This window comes from Carassius auratus, unplaced genomic scaffold, assembly GCF_003368295.1.
Source record: "Carassius auratus strain Wakin unplaced genomic scaffold, ASM336829v1 scaf_tig00033088, whole genome shotgun sequence".
Taxonomy (NCBI): Eukaryota; Metazoa; Chordata; class Actinopteri; order Cypriniformes; family Cyprinidae; genus Carassius; species Carassius auratus.
The window spans coordinates 290,001-306,673 of NW_020526047.1; the positions used below are offsets into that span (position 1 = coordinate 290,001).

A 16,673-nucleotide genomic window follows, 5' to 3' on the forward strand; every position below is an offset into this window, starting at 1 on the left:
TAATATGTTTCAAATGTTTTAAAAGCATGAATAAAAAAATCCATATTTTATTTTATATAGACATTTTTTTAAATTTTATTTTATCAAAGCATTTTTTTTTTTCAAAAGTAGGTCACCAATAGTACAGATAGAAGATTGTATAGAGTGGAAGTGCGGTACAGACAAAGATAAAAGAGAAATTAAAAACAAAATCAATTCAGACATATTTAATACATCGCTTACAAAGCATTTTCAAATGCTAAAGAAAACAAATCTGTTTCAAATCTTTCTACATCTGCATATTTGGAGCATATTTATCTATAAATGTCAAAACCTAAACTAGGTCCTGGTTGCAGGTTCTGCACTGATGACGTCCTGCTGCGGGAGATGATGTCAGACCCCCTGCTGGAGCATTATGGGGTGGTGGTGATAGACCAGGCCCACGAGAGGACCGTGAACACTGACCTTCTGCTGGGTCTGCTGAGAGAGGTGCTTCTCCAGCGGCCCGAGCTCAGGGTGGTGGTCCTGTCTGCTCCGCCTGCTTCAGACACGCTCCTCACACACTACGGGAACGTCCCATGCCTGCATCTGGACGCCCCGTGCGCTGGTGAAGTGATCCACAGCAACAGCAGCAGTGCTGAAAGCTTCTATTCGGCTCTGAGACTCGCGCTGGAGGTCCATCGGTCTAGAGAGCCTGGAGACGTAGCTGTGTTTTTAGCATCGGAGCAGGTGAGATGAAACGTGTTCGTGGATTAGAAGTACCCATGATCCTTTATGCATTACAGTTTATAGTATTGTAAAAATGCATGCATAAGTTATCTGGACAATCAACCTGTTAACCTGGGATGTTCCAGGAACTGGAGAGTTGAGTATTAACACTAAAAGTAAATATCTGATGAATCAAAAAATTAATTAATGCATGAATGTATGCTCACAGACCAAACAGATAAGAGAATTTATGTGTTCATTTTTACCTTAATGTTCAAAAGTTTTTATGTTTTTGAAAGACGTATCAGCCAGTGCTCTATTTATTTAAGCAAAAATACAATAAATAATTTAGCAATTTAAATGAACTGTTTTTTTATTGAATATATTGTAAAATGTAATTTATTTCTGTGATGCAATGCTGAATTTTCACCATCATTGCGCCAGTCTTCAGTGTCACATGATCTTCAGAAATCATTCTTATATGCTGCTCAAGAAACATTAATGATTATCATTTAAAAACAGTTGTTCTGCTTTCATATTTTTATGGTGATTATTTGATGAAAAGAAAGTTCAAAACAACCGCATTTATTTGAAACACAAATCTTTAGTACATTAAAAATCGCTTTATACTATCATATACTATCACTTTACTGTCACAACTGTCCACCATTAAATGCCTCTGTGATATTTTGGTGTGTAAACATGATAGGAGTCTAACCTTCAAGTTACTTTTCTAATAGCACACCAACATGGGAACTAGTTGCATCCAGAAAACGTGGTTGGAGTTTGTTCAAATCCCTAATTGTAACTTAAAGCAGTAGAAACAGTGATGCTTGCCGTAGCAAACAGCACTAACACAATGTTCTCGATTTGGTGTTCAGCGCGGTCAGCAGCGTCTGAATGTAATATGTCCACTCAGCTCTTTCACGAAGCATAAGCATCGCTCATTTTTCTCTTGGAACATGTGTAGAAATCTTTATTGGCCGCTGTTGTGATTTAAAGGGGTTTTCTGCTTTGTGATTGTGTGTCTCTCTGTGTGTGTGTTTCAGGAGGTGGTCTGTGCCTGTAATATTCTCACTAAAGAAGCGTCCAGGATGAGTGTATCTCTGGGAGAGCTGACAGCTGTACCACTGTGTCCCGGACACACCGGAATGTGTCCACCAATCACAGAAAGCCCACAGAAGAGTAGGCGGGTCTTCGTTTCCTGTAGCCAATCAGAGGATCTGTTTTGGCTTGTGGACACTATTACATTTGTCATTGATACTGGAGTGGAGAAGAGATTAGTGAGTGTGCGGAAAAGTTTGGTTTACTGCATTTAGTTTTTCCAATCAAAAGTTTTCTATTTTGCAAATAGTCAAAAGAATACTTATCTGCAAGACTTGTGACTGTTAATTCATGTTTTCTGTGTGATATTGTGTGTAGGTGTATAACCCACGAGTGAGAGCCAGTTCAGAGGTCCTCCGACCCATCAGTCAATGTCAAGCCGAAATCCGTAAACGATTGACTGGATCAACAGGTGCATACATTTTTGCCATTTATTTGCCATTTACCATTATTATTATTTTTTATATAAAGATCCTCTTTATTAAAACTATGAACCTGCAATGCATTACTATATTTGCAGTATAAAGACTGCTACAGAAAACAATCCAGTTCAGTATACAAATTCAGTATGCATCTTAAATAAATAATCTTATAAAGTCTTATATATATATATATAAGTGAATATATGACTTTGTAAATGTAGAAATGAATCGTGAATCACTGCTGAATGTGTTTGTTTGAAGGGAAGTGCTTCTGTTTGTATCCTGAGGACGTTCAGCTGCCCGCTGAGATCCCTCCTCGCATTCTGGAGTCCAACATCACGTCCACGGCGCTCTATCTGAAGAGGATGGAGATGGCCGGGATCGGACACTGTGACTTCATCAGCAGACCTGGTGGGTGAGATTTCATTTCACCGTGGCATATGAGAGCTTTAGAGAGGTTTGTCAACATTCAGCTTTAATGATGAGTCAGTTAACTATGAAAGGCCATTTCCACCAATAAAGTAAAAAAGTTATAGCCAGGGTTGCCAGGTTTTCGCAAGAAAACTCACCCAATCACTCGTCAAAACTAGCCATATTGCATTTGAAGGGGGTCCCCAGTTAAAAATGGTGCCCCAGGGGGTAAAATACATGTTTTTTTAACAGGGACCCCCTGCTACAATTTGCATTCCAGGGGATATATATCATGTTATTGGAGTCGCTTCAACCTGCAGACTTGGCAACACTGGTTATAGCATAAAATAAACATTAATAATCATCAGAAGGTACAGTAACTTGTTTCAGCTGCAGAAAGACGTCAGTAAATTGTTTTTCAAGTTCAAGTCCACTCAGGTTATTAATCTACTCTCCTGTCTGGTGTGTTTGTTGAATGAAATGGTGCATTCAGTGTTATGATTGGTCAGATCACCTGTCATTCAAACTCCAGGCTAAAGGTCAATTGTGAGTTTATTTCCTACAGTTCTTAACAGTTAACACTCGCAATTCTGAGTTTACATCTTGTAAAATCCCACAGTTTGTCTTAATCTCAAAATTCCAAATATTTGCCTTGCAATTCTGAATTTATCTCACAATTCTGGGTTTATATCTCGTAATTCTGAATTGCAAGGAAAGAAAGTAATTATCTTTTTCATTTGAAATGTTCTTTTTTATTATTATTATTTTTATCCAAGCTACTATAATAAACACGACTGATAAGTCTGTGAGGTCTCACTGTAGTCTATTATTGTTGGATGTATGAAGGTCTATGGATCTGTTTCTGGCTGGTGTTCGGTCATGCGTGGATTTGCTGAACTGTCAGCTCTTCTGTCTGCTGGGTTTAGACTCATTGTTTCTGGTCAATGTTTGGACGGTGGGAAGCTCAGAGGAGAAAGAGAAATTCATTAGTGACCAAACAGACACAATACACAGGAAGAGAAGAGCTCAGTCGGTGTAGAAACATTGGGAACTGCCTGTCTATATCAAGTGATTTATTTTTAGAAATTCCAGAGACATTTGGCTACGCTCGTTTCATTAGTTAGCATGCTTAATAAGTCACAGAAGGACACATTTGCATGATATGCTTTTCATTTCCAGATCCCGAGGGCCTCATGCAGGCGTTGGAGGAACTCGATTATCTCGCTGCTTTGGACAACGATGGAAACCTGTCTGAGATGGGCATCATCATGTCAGAGCTTCCTCTGGATCCGCAGATGGCGAAGGCTCTGTTAGCGTCCTGCGAGTTCGATTGCGCTAGTGAGATGCTAACCATCGCTGCAATGCTAACAGGTAACTCTTGAACACAGACTGTAACACGCACCTGTAGCTGACTGATTTTTCATTTCCATTTTCCATGATAGTCCGTTGGTCATTTGTTAGAGATTTTTCTTGTTCTTATAATAATTGTATTAATATTTTTCATATTTATTTTAGTGTAAAACATTAAAATGGATTCTAAAAATGTATTCATTAAATTTTTATGTAATGTATGTGTATATATAAAATATATAGAGACATTACAATTATATATATATATATATATATATATATATATATATATATATATATATATATATATATATTTGTATTAATTATATATTATAAAAATGTATTAAAATATTATATATAAATTATATTATATATTATTCAGACACCTTCAGTGTCTCTCACATTTTCACATTCATTCGCTATAGTTTAATAAATGGTAAAATATTACAAGAACTCTGTTAAACTGTGTCAGAACAAAGTCATCTTGATAATGTCAGATAACAATTAAGCAAAACAGGGTCAGGTCAAAGTGTCTGAATGATTTTGTGTTCCAAATATTTATCAATTTTACTGGTAGTCCACTGTATGAGGATGTATTTTTAGGTATAATATGTTATTTGCTGTCCTCACTTACATAAATGAACTGTAGTGTCCTTTTCCCACTAGTAAAATAAAACTGTGTCTAAATAATATTTGGTTTGACTGTAAATGTGTTATCATAGAAATGTACAGTATATTTCAGAAAAAAAAAAAAAAATGTATATGTATGTATATATATGTAGAGAGAGAGAGAGAGAGAGAGAGATTCGTTATTGTCATTATTCCCTTATCCCCGTGTCGTTCCAAACGCGTAAGAGCTTTGTTCTTAGGAACACAATTTAAGATATTTTGGATGACAACAGGGAGGCTTGTGACTGTCCCATAGACATCCGAAATAAATAACGGTGTCAAGGTCCAGGAAAGTATTAAAAAGCATCGTCAGAATAGTCCATCTGCCATCACTGATTCAACCGTAATGACAAAGAAAACAAAACAAAACAAAACAAAAGAAAACAAAAGAAAACAAAAGACTTTATTCAACAATTGCTCTTTTCTGTGTCTCTCAAAATCATTGCAGTTCCTTTTGACAAATCTCCGCGCTGCACCAATGCGTTGTTTGCTTTTAAACCAAAATGTAAATACACATAAAAAATGTATCCTTGTGGCGCGGCTGATACAGAAGAGTGTACGCCATCTGCGTACTGCTCAGAATTGCCAAACTGGCTCTACGGCATACTTTCCTGGACCTTGAGACTGTTATTTATTTGACAGTCTATGGGACCGTCTCAAGCCTCCCTGTTTTCATCCAAAATATCTTAAATTGTGTTCTGAAGACAAACAAAGCTTTTAAGGGTGAATAATGACAAACATGTAATTTTGGTATGGAGTATCCCTTTAACAAACATACTCCATCATATGCTTTGCGATCTGTCTGCTTTTATGCATCCGTCTCCATCAGCACCAAGCTGCTTCATCGATCCTCCCGTCGGCATGGTAACAGAAGTCATGCTCTGTCACATGAAGTTCCAGCATCCGGAAGGTGACCACTTCACGCTCATCAACATCTATAACACCTTCAAACGCAGCCAGAAGGAACCATGTGAGTGTCACGCCTTCTCTCATGAATGGGCTGGTGAAGAACGAGTGTGTAAACGTCTGCGTGTGTGTGTGTGTGTCAGATTTCAGTCAGGAGCAGTGGTGTGAGGAGTATTTCCTGTGCTGCGACGCCCTGCAGACGGCAGACGCCATCAGAGCCCAACTCACAGACATCCTGAAACGCATCGAGCTTCCCATCTCTGAAGCAGCCTTCGGCACCAAAACCAACACACTCAACATCAAGAGAGCGCTGCTCGCCGGCTTCTTCATGCAGGTCTCATACAGCGGCTATAGAGAAGATCACCCCCTTTAAAATGTATTTATATGTCTTAAAGCATGTCTCCATGCATCATCTGTCTGGTGTCCCTCAGATGGCCAGAGATGTGGACGGTTCGGGGAATTACTTCATGCTGCTGAACAAACACGTGGCTCAGGTTCACCGTCTGTCGGGTTACGGAGCAAAAGCTCATAAACTGGGTCTGCCGGAGTGGGTTCTGTTCCACGAGTACAACCTCTCCGACAACAACTGCATCCGCACCGTCACACAGATCTCAGCGCAGGCGTAAGTGTGTCCTCCTTTAGCTCTGACCCTCACAAACAGGATCAGGCCACGTCACCCTGAGTAATCGTGATTTTAGATGTGTCATCATTACTAATCTGGTCTTACAGTAGAGAGGCTTTCAGATCCACTGCTGCTCACTTTCACTATTCTTACATTCATTTAGCAGATGTACGTCATGAACATCCTGGAGATAATTATTAATGTTACAGTTCTGGTAGTGCAAAAACAAGCCTTTTACTTAATGAATTCTGCAACATTGTGTCGTCTGTTTTTTTGGGTACTTTTAAAAACTTTTTATTTAATCAAAAATGTTAATGAAATAATCTGTTTAAAGATGGGGTCAGTAAATGTATATTTATTTGTACATTTTTTAATTATATAATTTTGCTTTTTATGTGATTTTCTTATTTATATATATATATATATATATATATATATAATTTATCTGATGTCAGATTTCAATTATTTTTGTAAAGTTTCATAACCATTTTCCCACAAGTTTTGAGCTCTATTTATTCATTTAAAGCATTTAATCATTCATTCTTTATTTTCTTTTATTAATTGCATTCAACAAAATGTATTTAAAATGTTTTAGTTTATTAAAAACAGTTTGTTCTAGATAATTCAATCCCATATTTTCATATTTCAAATTGCCATAATATATGCTTCTTTTCAAATGTTTGGGCTCAGTAATATATATATATTTTTTACATTAGTTTTAAAGGAATCTCTCAGGCTCAGCAATGTTGCATTACTTTGAAAATACAGTAAAAACTCAAATATTGTAACGTTATTACAATTTAAGATTTTCTATGTGAATATATTGTAAAATGTAATTTATTTCTGTGATGTGCAGCTGTATTTTCAGCATCATTCCTGATTATTATCAATTTTAAAATATATTTTTTGGAATTAAGAAAAAAAGAAGCACTTATTTGAAATAGAATAAAACCATTATAAATGTCTTAACTGTCACTTTTGATCAATTTATTGCATCCTTGCTGAATAAAAGTATCTGTTTAAAGTCTAAATCTGGTTCTCTTCTGTTTCAGGTTCCTTCAAATGGCACCGCAGTATTTTTTCTGTAATCTGCCCCCTAGTGAGAGTAAAGAGATCCTGCAGCACATTCTGGACAGAGACAGGACGGGGAATGCAAGGACAAAACCTCAACCAGCTGCGATAGAAACAAAGACAGAAGAGGGCGAATCACATGACCGATGTGTCATCCAGTGAACCATTAATAGAGTAAACAGTGCTCAAATGTTTTGTATTGTCAACTCTTGAAAAGACACTCAAAGAATCCTGTTTGGGTCGTTTATTTTGTGGGAAATTTAATCTACTTATGTACAGAAATAGATTATTTCACTGGTTTTGGGTGACGGTGTTAAACTGTTTTGTGGCAAGTTCATACATTAAGGCCTGGGACAGTAAACATCTATTTTCCAGGGTTCAGACACTCAGATATTCAGTCATTTTATCCATGACGGCTCCCATCCTGTCCGCTGGGATCACCATCACTGTGCGGTACGGCTTCATCGGTACGTCATCGTATGACCACTTTCCCGTCGCACAGGAATCAGCCTCGTCCTGAACGCAGTAGCTGAACTTCAACGTGGCTTGCTGTGAAACAAACAAAATGTTTACAGTCGTTTTTTTTATGCATTTGACACTTAATTCAGGGTCCATATGATCAAAATGGACCATTGCAATTAATAAAATCATGGAAATTTCTCAAAATATTTTTCTAGTATTGTTGAATTTCTGTAATATTTAAGTGACTTGAATCTTTGTGACTGCAACCTCTATCATTTTTATTTTTTTTAAGTAAACAACTGGGAAAGTAACAAATGCATTGGTCAAAGCAGTGTTATGATAGGTAAATAAAACTAAAACCACAAAATAATTTACATGAAACAAAATAAACATTAACTAGTGCTGCCAAATCAATTAATAACATCCAAAATAAAGGTTTGCATTTTCATAATATTTGTATGTGTACTGTGTATATTTATGTATATATAAATACACATGAATATATACGAAATATGCAATATTTATATATAAATCATCAAAATATGCATATACACACATGTATTCTGTAAATACAAACTCTTATTTTGGATGCAAATAATGCATTTGACAGCACTAATATTAACAATAATAATAATAATAAAATTGTTTTTACAAAATACAACAAAGTCACATTTTTTTTAAATGACAATGCAATAATAATATATATATATTTTGTTCTTATATATAATATATATTATTTGAATTTCAGCTAGTTGCCAAATAAAATTTCTAAAACTAGTATAAAAAAAAAAAAAAACTCAAAATTAAAAACTTTCGCAATTAAAATAAGAGAAAAATACACTATTCTTATTTTAGTATTATATATTTTCCCCCCTTATATATATTGTCACCACGTATTCTACATATTCTGTATTTTATGCACAAGAAATGAACCACAGAACAGATTTATTGAGTTGACCTCATAGAAGAACTCCTCCTCGTCGTTCACGAACAGCAGCTCTTCTTTAGGTTGAGCTGCTCCAGATCTGCTCTTCTTGGCTGCTTTACAGGTTTTGCTGATCATCAGGCAGAACTGGCATTTACCGCTGGGTTTATTGGTCCTTTGTGCTTCAGCCATTTCCTTCCTGTGAAACCAGACATTATATCAGCATGCTGTTTCTCATACCCAGCTCCATCTCAGACTACTTCTGTGAATGTTTTCGAAATGTGTTTGTTTGATTGTTTCATGGTGAAACACTTCACTCATGTTTCCAGGGATCATGTGATGTGGCTCTTCTACAGGCGCTGACCCTCATTAGACACACGGTTACATAAGATCTTTATAAACCCATGTAATGGCATCAGTGCTGGGTGTCAAAGATGTAAAGAACTGGGATGTCTGTGAGTAAGAACTAATTTTTTTAAACAATATTTTGCTTTTCAGTTACCCTTTTTTTAAGGCAAGACATCAGAGGTGAATATAGACATTAAACTAATAGATACTCTGCCATTTGACTGATTATTAGACATTAAGAACTGATTTACTGATTAAGAATTTCAAAACATGATTTGCAGAAGAAATTTTCCAAAATGTTATGTTGATGCAAATGAGGCATTATCTAATTAAATATGGATTTATTTGTATACATTTCCAAAACAGAAATCTGAATATTGGATTGAAGCCAGGTTTAAATTTCTGTTTTATTTTATTGACATATTAAAGGTCTTTTACAGAAAGGACTTCTCAATAACTCCATAATAAATAATAAAAAGCAAATAAATTGAATAAAATCCATGTTTTTAGGAACCAGTGTGATTTCAGTATTATCAAGATACTATTATACCATTAATATCTAGATTTTTTGGTCTATTTTGAATTTTTTTGTATTTTCTCTTTAAATTTTAAAACTTTAGTACATTTGTGTTTTGTCATTTTTATTGGCGTTTTGAATGTTTATATAGTTTTAATTTAATTTCACTTAATTGTATTATTATATTAAGGTGAATTAAATAAAAATGAGAAATGTTGCCTTTGCAACTAGCTGAAATAAATATGTTAAAGTGTTTATATATATATATATATATATATATATATATATATATATATATAATTTATTTATTTTGAAGTTCATTTTGTTTAAAGCCACAGAAATTAGTTTTAGTTAACTAAAATGTTGTATAAAATCAGGCAAATGATATATAACCAAACCCTTCAGGATATAGATGGAATAAAACTTAAGTTTAAGTTAAGTGCTGCTGAAATGCAGAAAAAAGTCTTTAAAGATATGCACTGGAGCTGAAATCTACACACACTGATAGATGCAATAATAGTGCAATTACATAAACACTCCAGTGTATTTCAGTAGTTTTCTCTCCGCTCCTCTGAACAACACGTAAGGACAAGCCAAATAAACAAAAATCTAAAAAAAGACAAATGTTTTTTTTTGTTTTTTTTAATTGCTAGCAGTGTCTTGCCTTAGAAATTTAGCAAGTTGCTGGTCAGAACCATAAAAGACTTACTGAAGTTGTTTGTGCATGGGGAGGGCGATCTGTGGCGGGACGTTGACGAATCTCTCGCTCAGCAGCAGCCCGACAGACTGTACCTTATCCAGCAGCAGCTGCTCAAAGCGCTCCTGAACATCTGGAGAGCTGGCTTTAACACACCGCTCTATCAGCATGTCCTTCAGCTGCTCCAGACACTCCACACCCTGATCAACACACACCAGACCATCAGACGGGACACAGACGCTCCATCCAGAGCCGCAGACTCATGACATATTCGAGAGACCACACATAAACACAAGCGTTATGACCTGTCTCTCGGTGAGGTTCACCATACTGATGAATCCAAACACCTCGTCTGGGTCGGCTTCATCATCACTGTCGTCCGGTACCTCCGCTTGCTGGAGCAAAACACATTCAAAACTACTTTAAATCATTAAATGAGATGACAGTATAAAAATTAAGGACAAGGCCATTGTTCATCCAGATGTTTATTATGTTTAATGAATTTTCTAAATATTATTATCAGTATATTTCAAGGCAGAGGTTTTTAAAAAACATTTTTTTAAGTTCCACAGAATTATTTTTTTTAAATGCCCAAACATGATTGTCTTTGTAATTATATGTATATTCTATTCATTAATTTGGATTATTATTTCTTAATTATATATTTTTTTACTCATTTTGATTATTATGTCTTAATTACGTTATATATTACATTCAAGGTTTTCTTTACATTTTTCTCTAGCTTCTTTTTGTGGCCCCCTGTTTTTTGTTTAACTGTTTTAAGTTACATTGAATGCATATAAAAGTAAATCTGTTAATTAATTTATACAGTATGAACAGTAAACGAAGGAATTAATTGTATATGTAAAACAGAAAATACACTATAATCTAAAGTCTCACAAAACTTTAGTTATAGCTTGTGTATATATATATATATATATATATATATATATATATATATATATATATTTGGCAACTAGATTCTCATAACTGACCATCAATTTCAGTGTATTTCATCCAGATGGTCATTGCCATGAATGAATATTTTAGGTATTAATATGGTGATGATCGGTATATTTTAAGATACAGTGTCAAGTGAATTATGTGAACGAATTATAAACATAAAAAAATAAGAGTCTCACTCTGATGACGCTGCCGATGTGATTCTGCTGAATGATGATGTCAGTCAGATCAGACGTGTTCACGTGAGACTTCAGGAACAGCTGGAAAAACAAAAACATACACGTGTGTGTGTGTGTCTATTCGTATTCTTTGTCATTTTTAAACTCTGTTCAATTGCAAACTGTGTAGGGTAAATTATATATGCGTGTTCAGTGCAGTCTCTGTAACTTTACCTGCTGCAGAAGGGTTTTAATGCCATGAAAGTCGTTGTCAGATATCGCGTGTGCTTCAAAGTCCACAATAACCTCCTAAAAAAAACCGTAACAGGTTTATTGATCACAAAACAGCGTGTTTCAACGCAGAGCAAATCTGGCCTGCACATCAGGGCATTTTTTGGCTGCAGTAACAATCAAATCCGCAACTTACCTCGTTTATTTCCTCTTCTGAATTTCCACTGTCCTCGTCGCCAGAGTTTTCCAGACCCTCGTCCGAGCTTTCAGCGCTGTCTTGGGGTTTTTGTCCCGTTTCAATAGCTCGCCTCTTCGCAGATGAAGCCATGCTGTTCCACTACAGCAAACAGGAAGCAAACATTAGTTCACGCAGAGGTTATCCGTGAGGTAGGAAACTGATGAGTCTTATCGGCCATGTTGGCTCACAATAGACGCATGGACAGACGCAAAATATCTCAATGTATCAGATCCAAAATGGCGTCAGTTCCACTGCACGACCTTTGAGAAGCGGCAGATTCCATATTTAACACAGCGGTGATGCGTGAAAATTATTTCTTATTTATTAAAAACACAATAGCGCGGAATCGAGTTTCAAATAATCAGTTCTAACCTACATAGAAATATAAATATTCTTAAACGTAGTTTTAAGGCTTATTTAAGCATTATGTCATATTACAAAATAAAAGTCGACACTGGCTGCCTGTTGCACACAGTGCAATATATTGTTTACTGTTATCTATCTATCTATCTATCTATCTATCTATCTATCTATCTATCTATCTATCTATCTATCTATCTATCTATCTATCTATCTATCTATTTATCTATCTATCTATCTATCTATCTAAGCAAAGAAAAATAAAATAATATGAGATTATTCCCCTTTGTTTAGATTAATATTTATTTGTTATTTGAGAAGGTTCGGGAACCATCTCAAAAGCGCTCGATGACGTCGTCCGGGGGCGTGACTTACGCCGGAAATGCAGGTAGATCTTTGAGTTGCGCTATTAGAATGTAGAGCATCAGTTTCACACAATAATAATAACAGACAGATTTCAAGCATGTCCCTCAACAGCAATCACGCTGAGTCTGGAGGAGTTATCATCAACAACAGCGAAAGGTAACGTTAATGTCGTGTCTATTCATGATTACTGTCGTTATTTTATGTCAATATATAAATCTGGTACTGTCCTGTTTTTGATTCACGGATTTGTCCAAAACGTCCTTATTTAATAATAATAATTAAAAAAAAGAAAATAGTGTGTTTGAGGTTTCCTGTTCACATAATATGAATAGTACAGTGTCATGTGTTGAATAACAACGCGTTAGCGTTAGATCACACCCATTTTATTCATTTGCACTCAGACTTTCTGCTGTTTATGTATTAATTTTAAGCATACTTTTGTTTACACGCTGTAAATGCAGACCGTATTCAGTCACATAAGCTGCTATCTTTTAAAACAAGGATCTTGCGCAGCTTTCTGGATCCTACTATGGCGAGGTCTGTGTCTATGAATATTTAATAATTTAGTCATGCTCGAGTTGCTTGGAAACCTTCCTTCAGCGTTTAGCACATAGATTGGTTCAGCCACGCAGCTCTATTAATATTCAGGACGTATGCCGGCTGACGAACCCCCGCTTGTGTTGCAGCCAATCAGCAGGACGCATGCCACGTTACCTAATTAATATTAAAGAGCTCTGCCCTCGCCCATAGTAGGATTCGTATATCTTCTGTAAATGCTTGTGTTCGTCTCAGTAAGTCAGTAATAATCTTCTTAACCTTCTTTTAAAAGAAATGACATGCTCTTAAAGTTTCACAATAGCTGTGATCTTATTACACAACTAATAAAGACTGAGACTGATGACACCAGCATTTCACTAACATATCAACAAATCATTATCATATATCACATAAGACCCAAATATATTTAATATTGTCTGATACTTTTTATTGAAGCATTTTTATTTATTTTACTTTTTTTGCATCTCCTTTACAATCATTTTATTATCTTAATATGTTATATGTTATTTTATTTGTATTGATTTTAATGTATTTAGGGTACTTCCTAATACTAGTACTACTACTATTTATATTATTTTGTTTATAATATTACAGTTAAATGTTAAAGTACAACAACATATAATAATAATATATAATATATATTCTTTTTTGTTCTTTCTTACATTTTGATATTGTTGTTTATTATATAATTACAAATTTTATTTATATTATGTTCATTAATATTATTATTATTGATAAACATTTTTTTGTTACTAGAATGACAGTTATTATTATTATTATTTTATTTCTATATATATAATAAATGGTAATAATAAATATTTTATTTATATTTATTTATTTGTCATATTTTTACATTATTTATTTAACAGTAGTAGAATTGTATTATTGTTATTTATAGTGATTTAATATAACAAGAGACGACTTCCTTTGATTGCTGGTATTCTTTGAACCTATAACCAAAAGTCTTTGTTCCTTGTTCAGCGATGTGTTGGCAGAGAATGTGCTGACTGTAATAAACCGAGTCTGTTTTCCTGCAGTGTCTTGATGTCGTATGAGAATGTGGAGCTGGTGTTCAGTGACACAGAGCGCTTGCCAGAAGCCTTCAGAAAAAGCAAGAAGGGAAGCGTTTACCTGACACCTTACAGGGTACGTAACACAAGAGGAGGAGTACAGACCATCATCTTATTTTTTTTTATTGATGAAAAGGACAGAGCAAGGAAACAACTCTCTCTCTCTCTCTCTCTCTCTCTCCATATATATATATAAATATTTTTTGCATTATCTTTAAACATATCTTTAATATGATAAACCTGATGGGTTTTAGCATTGTCTGTCTCCTGATTGGCTACAGGATGCATGTGCAATAAGGTGTTTTCAGTGGTTTGTAAACAACCCCAGTAAATTATAATGTTCATGATTTAAACTGCTTTAGGTGATCTTCTGGACTAAAGGGAAGGACCCTCTGCAGTCGTTCATGATGCCGTTTTATCTTATGAAGGGCTGTGAGGTCAAACAGCCCGTACTCGGTGCCAACTACATCAAGGGAACCATCAGCGCCGAGCCCGGAGGTAAAATGCCTTGAAAAATGCAAATAAATGCAACTGATTCAACTAATTAATTTTAATATCATGTAATTAATACAAAACAATTGACACGTCTTTATATATTATGCATTCATGTTAAAAAACACTGTATTGAGGGTCTTCAATTTAGAAGTTCATGTTAATAAGTTCAGCTTCAAATATAATGTACTGGTAGTAATAAAGTTTACTGAAGAGTGTTTCCATCGTTGCTGCAGGCGGCTGGGAAGGATCTGCAACCTTCAAGTTGATTTTTGCCGCGGGAGGAGCGATCGAGTTTGGACAGTACATGCTACAGGTGGCGGCACAGGGTATGCTTTAAAATGAACATAATTAAATTTCATTTGAAATGTTTTAGCATCAGGTTGTTGATTTGATGTGGAAGCATTACCTTCAGTCTCATTTATTTCAGCATCCAGAGGGCAGCCGGTGACTGTTAATTACGGTTGTCCTTACATGGCGAACGGGGCGTACGCTTACCCTCCTCCTCCGTCTGCTAACGGCATGTATTCGGCTGCGCCTCCTCCACCTGGATACGCCTACCCTGGACCTCCACCTCCAGGTTAATACACAACATATATGTCCAAAATAGTGCTGAGTAAATGATGTACTGATATTTAAACTTGCACTCAGACACTAAACAGCTGTTATTTGGGGCCTAATGGTTAGAGAGTCAGACTTGTAACCCAAAGGTTCGAGTCTCAGTACCAACAAGAATTGCTTCAAGTATGCGTACATGGATGTATTAAATGCAGAGCACAAATTACATACATGGGACGCCACACTTTGACTTATTTGTGTCCTTTAGGTGGATTTTACCCCACTGCTCCTGGCTTTGATGGACCAGCTGCCTACATGCCTCCTCCTCCGTATACAGCTCCGACGGACCACGCTCCTCTCGACCCAGACCTGCCCAGAACCGCCGCAGGTATCAGCCACTACTGTACTCCGCTGAGTTTAATAGTTCAAGACGTCACTCCTGTCTTAAATGAACTGTGTTTGTTGTTCTAGCGGAGGCGAAAGCAGCCGAAGCTGCAGCCAGTTCCAGGGAGACTACGTTTGCTCCGTCACGAGTCTACCTGCCCGAGGTGAGTTCGCCAGCTCTGTCATGTCAACAAAGACAACATATAACCAGGTCCGACCTGTTTGCCAAGATCACATATAATAAAGTGCATGTAATCTAGTTAAACATGTTTAAATCTACATGCAACCTGTAGAGTTTCATCAAAGCAAAACGTACCAACCCGTGTAACAATTTGAGAATATTGTTGTGTTTTTATTCTGAAGGACAAGCCTCCACCGTACTCTCCACCTGAAGACAAGAAGAACCAGTAGACGTGTCTGCAGCGAGCACACATCCTCTCCTCTCTCTCTCTCCATTCCCTTCATCTCATCCTCACTTCACCAGTTAACTCGACCTGACCAGAAGAGAGAGACACATGAATAAAACTACTTTAATTAATTCATAACTGGTGAATGAGAGGGACCAACTGCTAGCTGATTGAGTTTTCTAAATGTAAAAAAAAAAGAGTTGATTTAGGAGACATTTTATGAGTGATTTTTGTATAGATCGATTGAACGAGGCTAGTTGCATAAGAGTTTTGGACAGAGCTTTGGTCGTCGTTCATTCTCGACGGCTGCATCCAATGTTATTAAATAAGAGATCGTTGATCGTTGACTGCTGTCTTGTTACTCCACACTCAAGCAGTCACTTAAAGGCAATCCCCATTGACTTCCATAGTTTGGAAAACAAGACTTCTGGACACCTAGTCACTGCAAATCAAATGCGAACGCCCCTTTACTGCACATTTGGCCAAATGCATCCCTTGAAGGAATAGTTCAGTGCACAATTACAATTTGCTGAAAGATGTAGATGAGTTTGTTTCTTAAAAGTAGCCTTCCGTCACTTTCTCACCAATGGATCCCAGTCCAGTCCATAATCCATAATAACGCTTCCTCCTGTGAAAAAGTCCATCAAAATCCACCCACATGCTTGTTTAGAGCTGCTTTGGCTTGTAAACGGTGCAT

At 36.1% G+C, this 16,673-nt stretch overlaps 3 protein-coding genes across 4 annotated transcripts in view; 2 read left to right on the forward strand and 1 right to left on the reverse strand.

The window, feature by feature from the left end:
* LOC113081090 (putative pre-mRNA-splicing factor ATP-dependent RNA helicase DHX32) overlaps nt 1-7,485 on the forward strand; it is a 10,978-nt gene extending 3,493 nt beyond the window's left edge. Inside the window, exons 3-11 of one of the 2 annotated variants that reach the window (XM_026253137.1) lie at nt 336-708; nt 1,737-1,976; nt 2,110-2,203; nt 2,475-2,624; nt 3,804-3,995; nt 5,473-5,613; nt 5,693-5,883; nt 5,981-6,171; nt 7,224-7,485. In XM_026253137.1, coding sequence (XP_026108922.1) covers nt 336-708; nt 1,737-1,976; nt 2,110-2,203; nt 2,475-2,624; nt 3,804-3,995; nt 5,473-5,613; nt 5,693-5,883; nt 5,981-6,171; nt 7,224-7,404 — 1,753 coding nt within the window. In that variant the 3' untranslated portion in view covers nt 7,405-7,485. The remainder of the gene's footprint in view (nt 1-335; nt 709-1,736; nt 1,977-2,109; nt 2,204-2,474; nt 2,625-3,803; nt 3,996-5,472; nt 5,614-5,692; nt 5,884-5,980; nt 6,172-7,223) is intronic. The other variant, XM_026253138.1, reaches the window with a different exon arrangement.
* On the reverse strand, nt 7,472-11,992 carry LOC113081092 (protein BCCIP homolog). The gene is made up of 7 exons (XM_026253140.1): nt 11,740-11,992; nt 11,547-11,621; nt 11,334-11,414; nt 10,497-10,586; nt 10,204-10,391; nt 8,663-8,828; nt 7,472-7,791 (listed from the first exon to the last, which is right to left on the reverse strand). Exons 1-7 carry the CDS (start codon nt 11,869-11,871, stop codon nt 7,621-7,623), a joined length of 903 nt encoding a protein of 300 aa, XP_026108925.1. The 5' UTR covers nt 11,872-11,992; the 3' UTR covers nt 7,472-7,620.
* Nucleotides 11,993-12,490: 498 nt separating this feature from the next.
* LOC113081093 (WW domain-binding protein 2-like) lies at nt 12,491-16,173 on the forward strand. Its single transcript, XM_026253141.1, has 8 exons — nt 12,491-12,663; nt 14,103-14,211; nt 14,498-14,633; nt 14,864-14,956; nt 15,058-15,207; nt 15,454-15,573; nt 15,657-15,733; nt 15,933-16,173. Exons 1-8 carry the CDS (start codon nt 12,605-12,607, stop codon nt 15,978-15,980), a joined length of 792 nt encoding a protein of 263 aa, XP_026108926.1. The 5' UTR covers nt 12,491-12,604; the 3' UTR covers nt 15,981-16,173.
* The last annotated feature ends 500 nt before the right edge of the window (nt 16,174-16,673 follow it).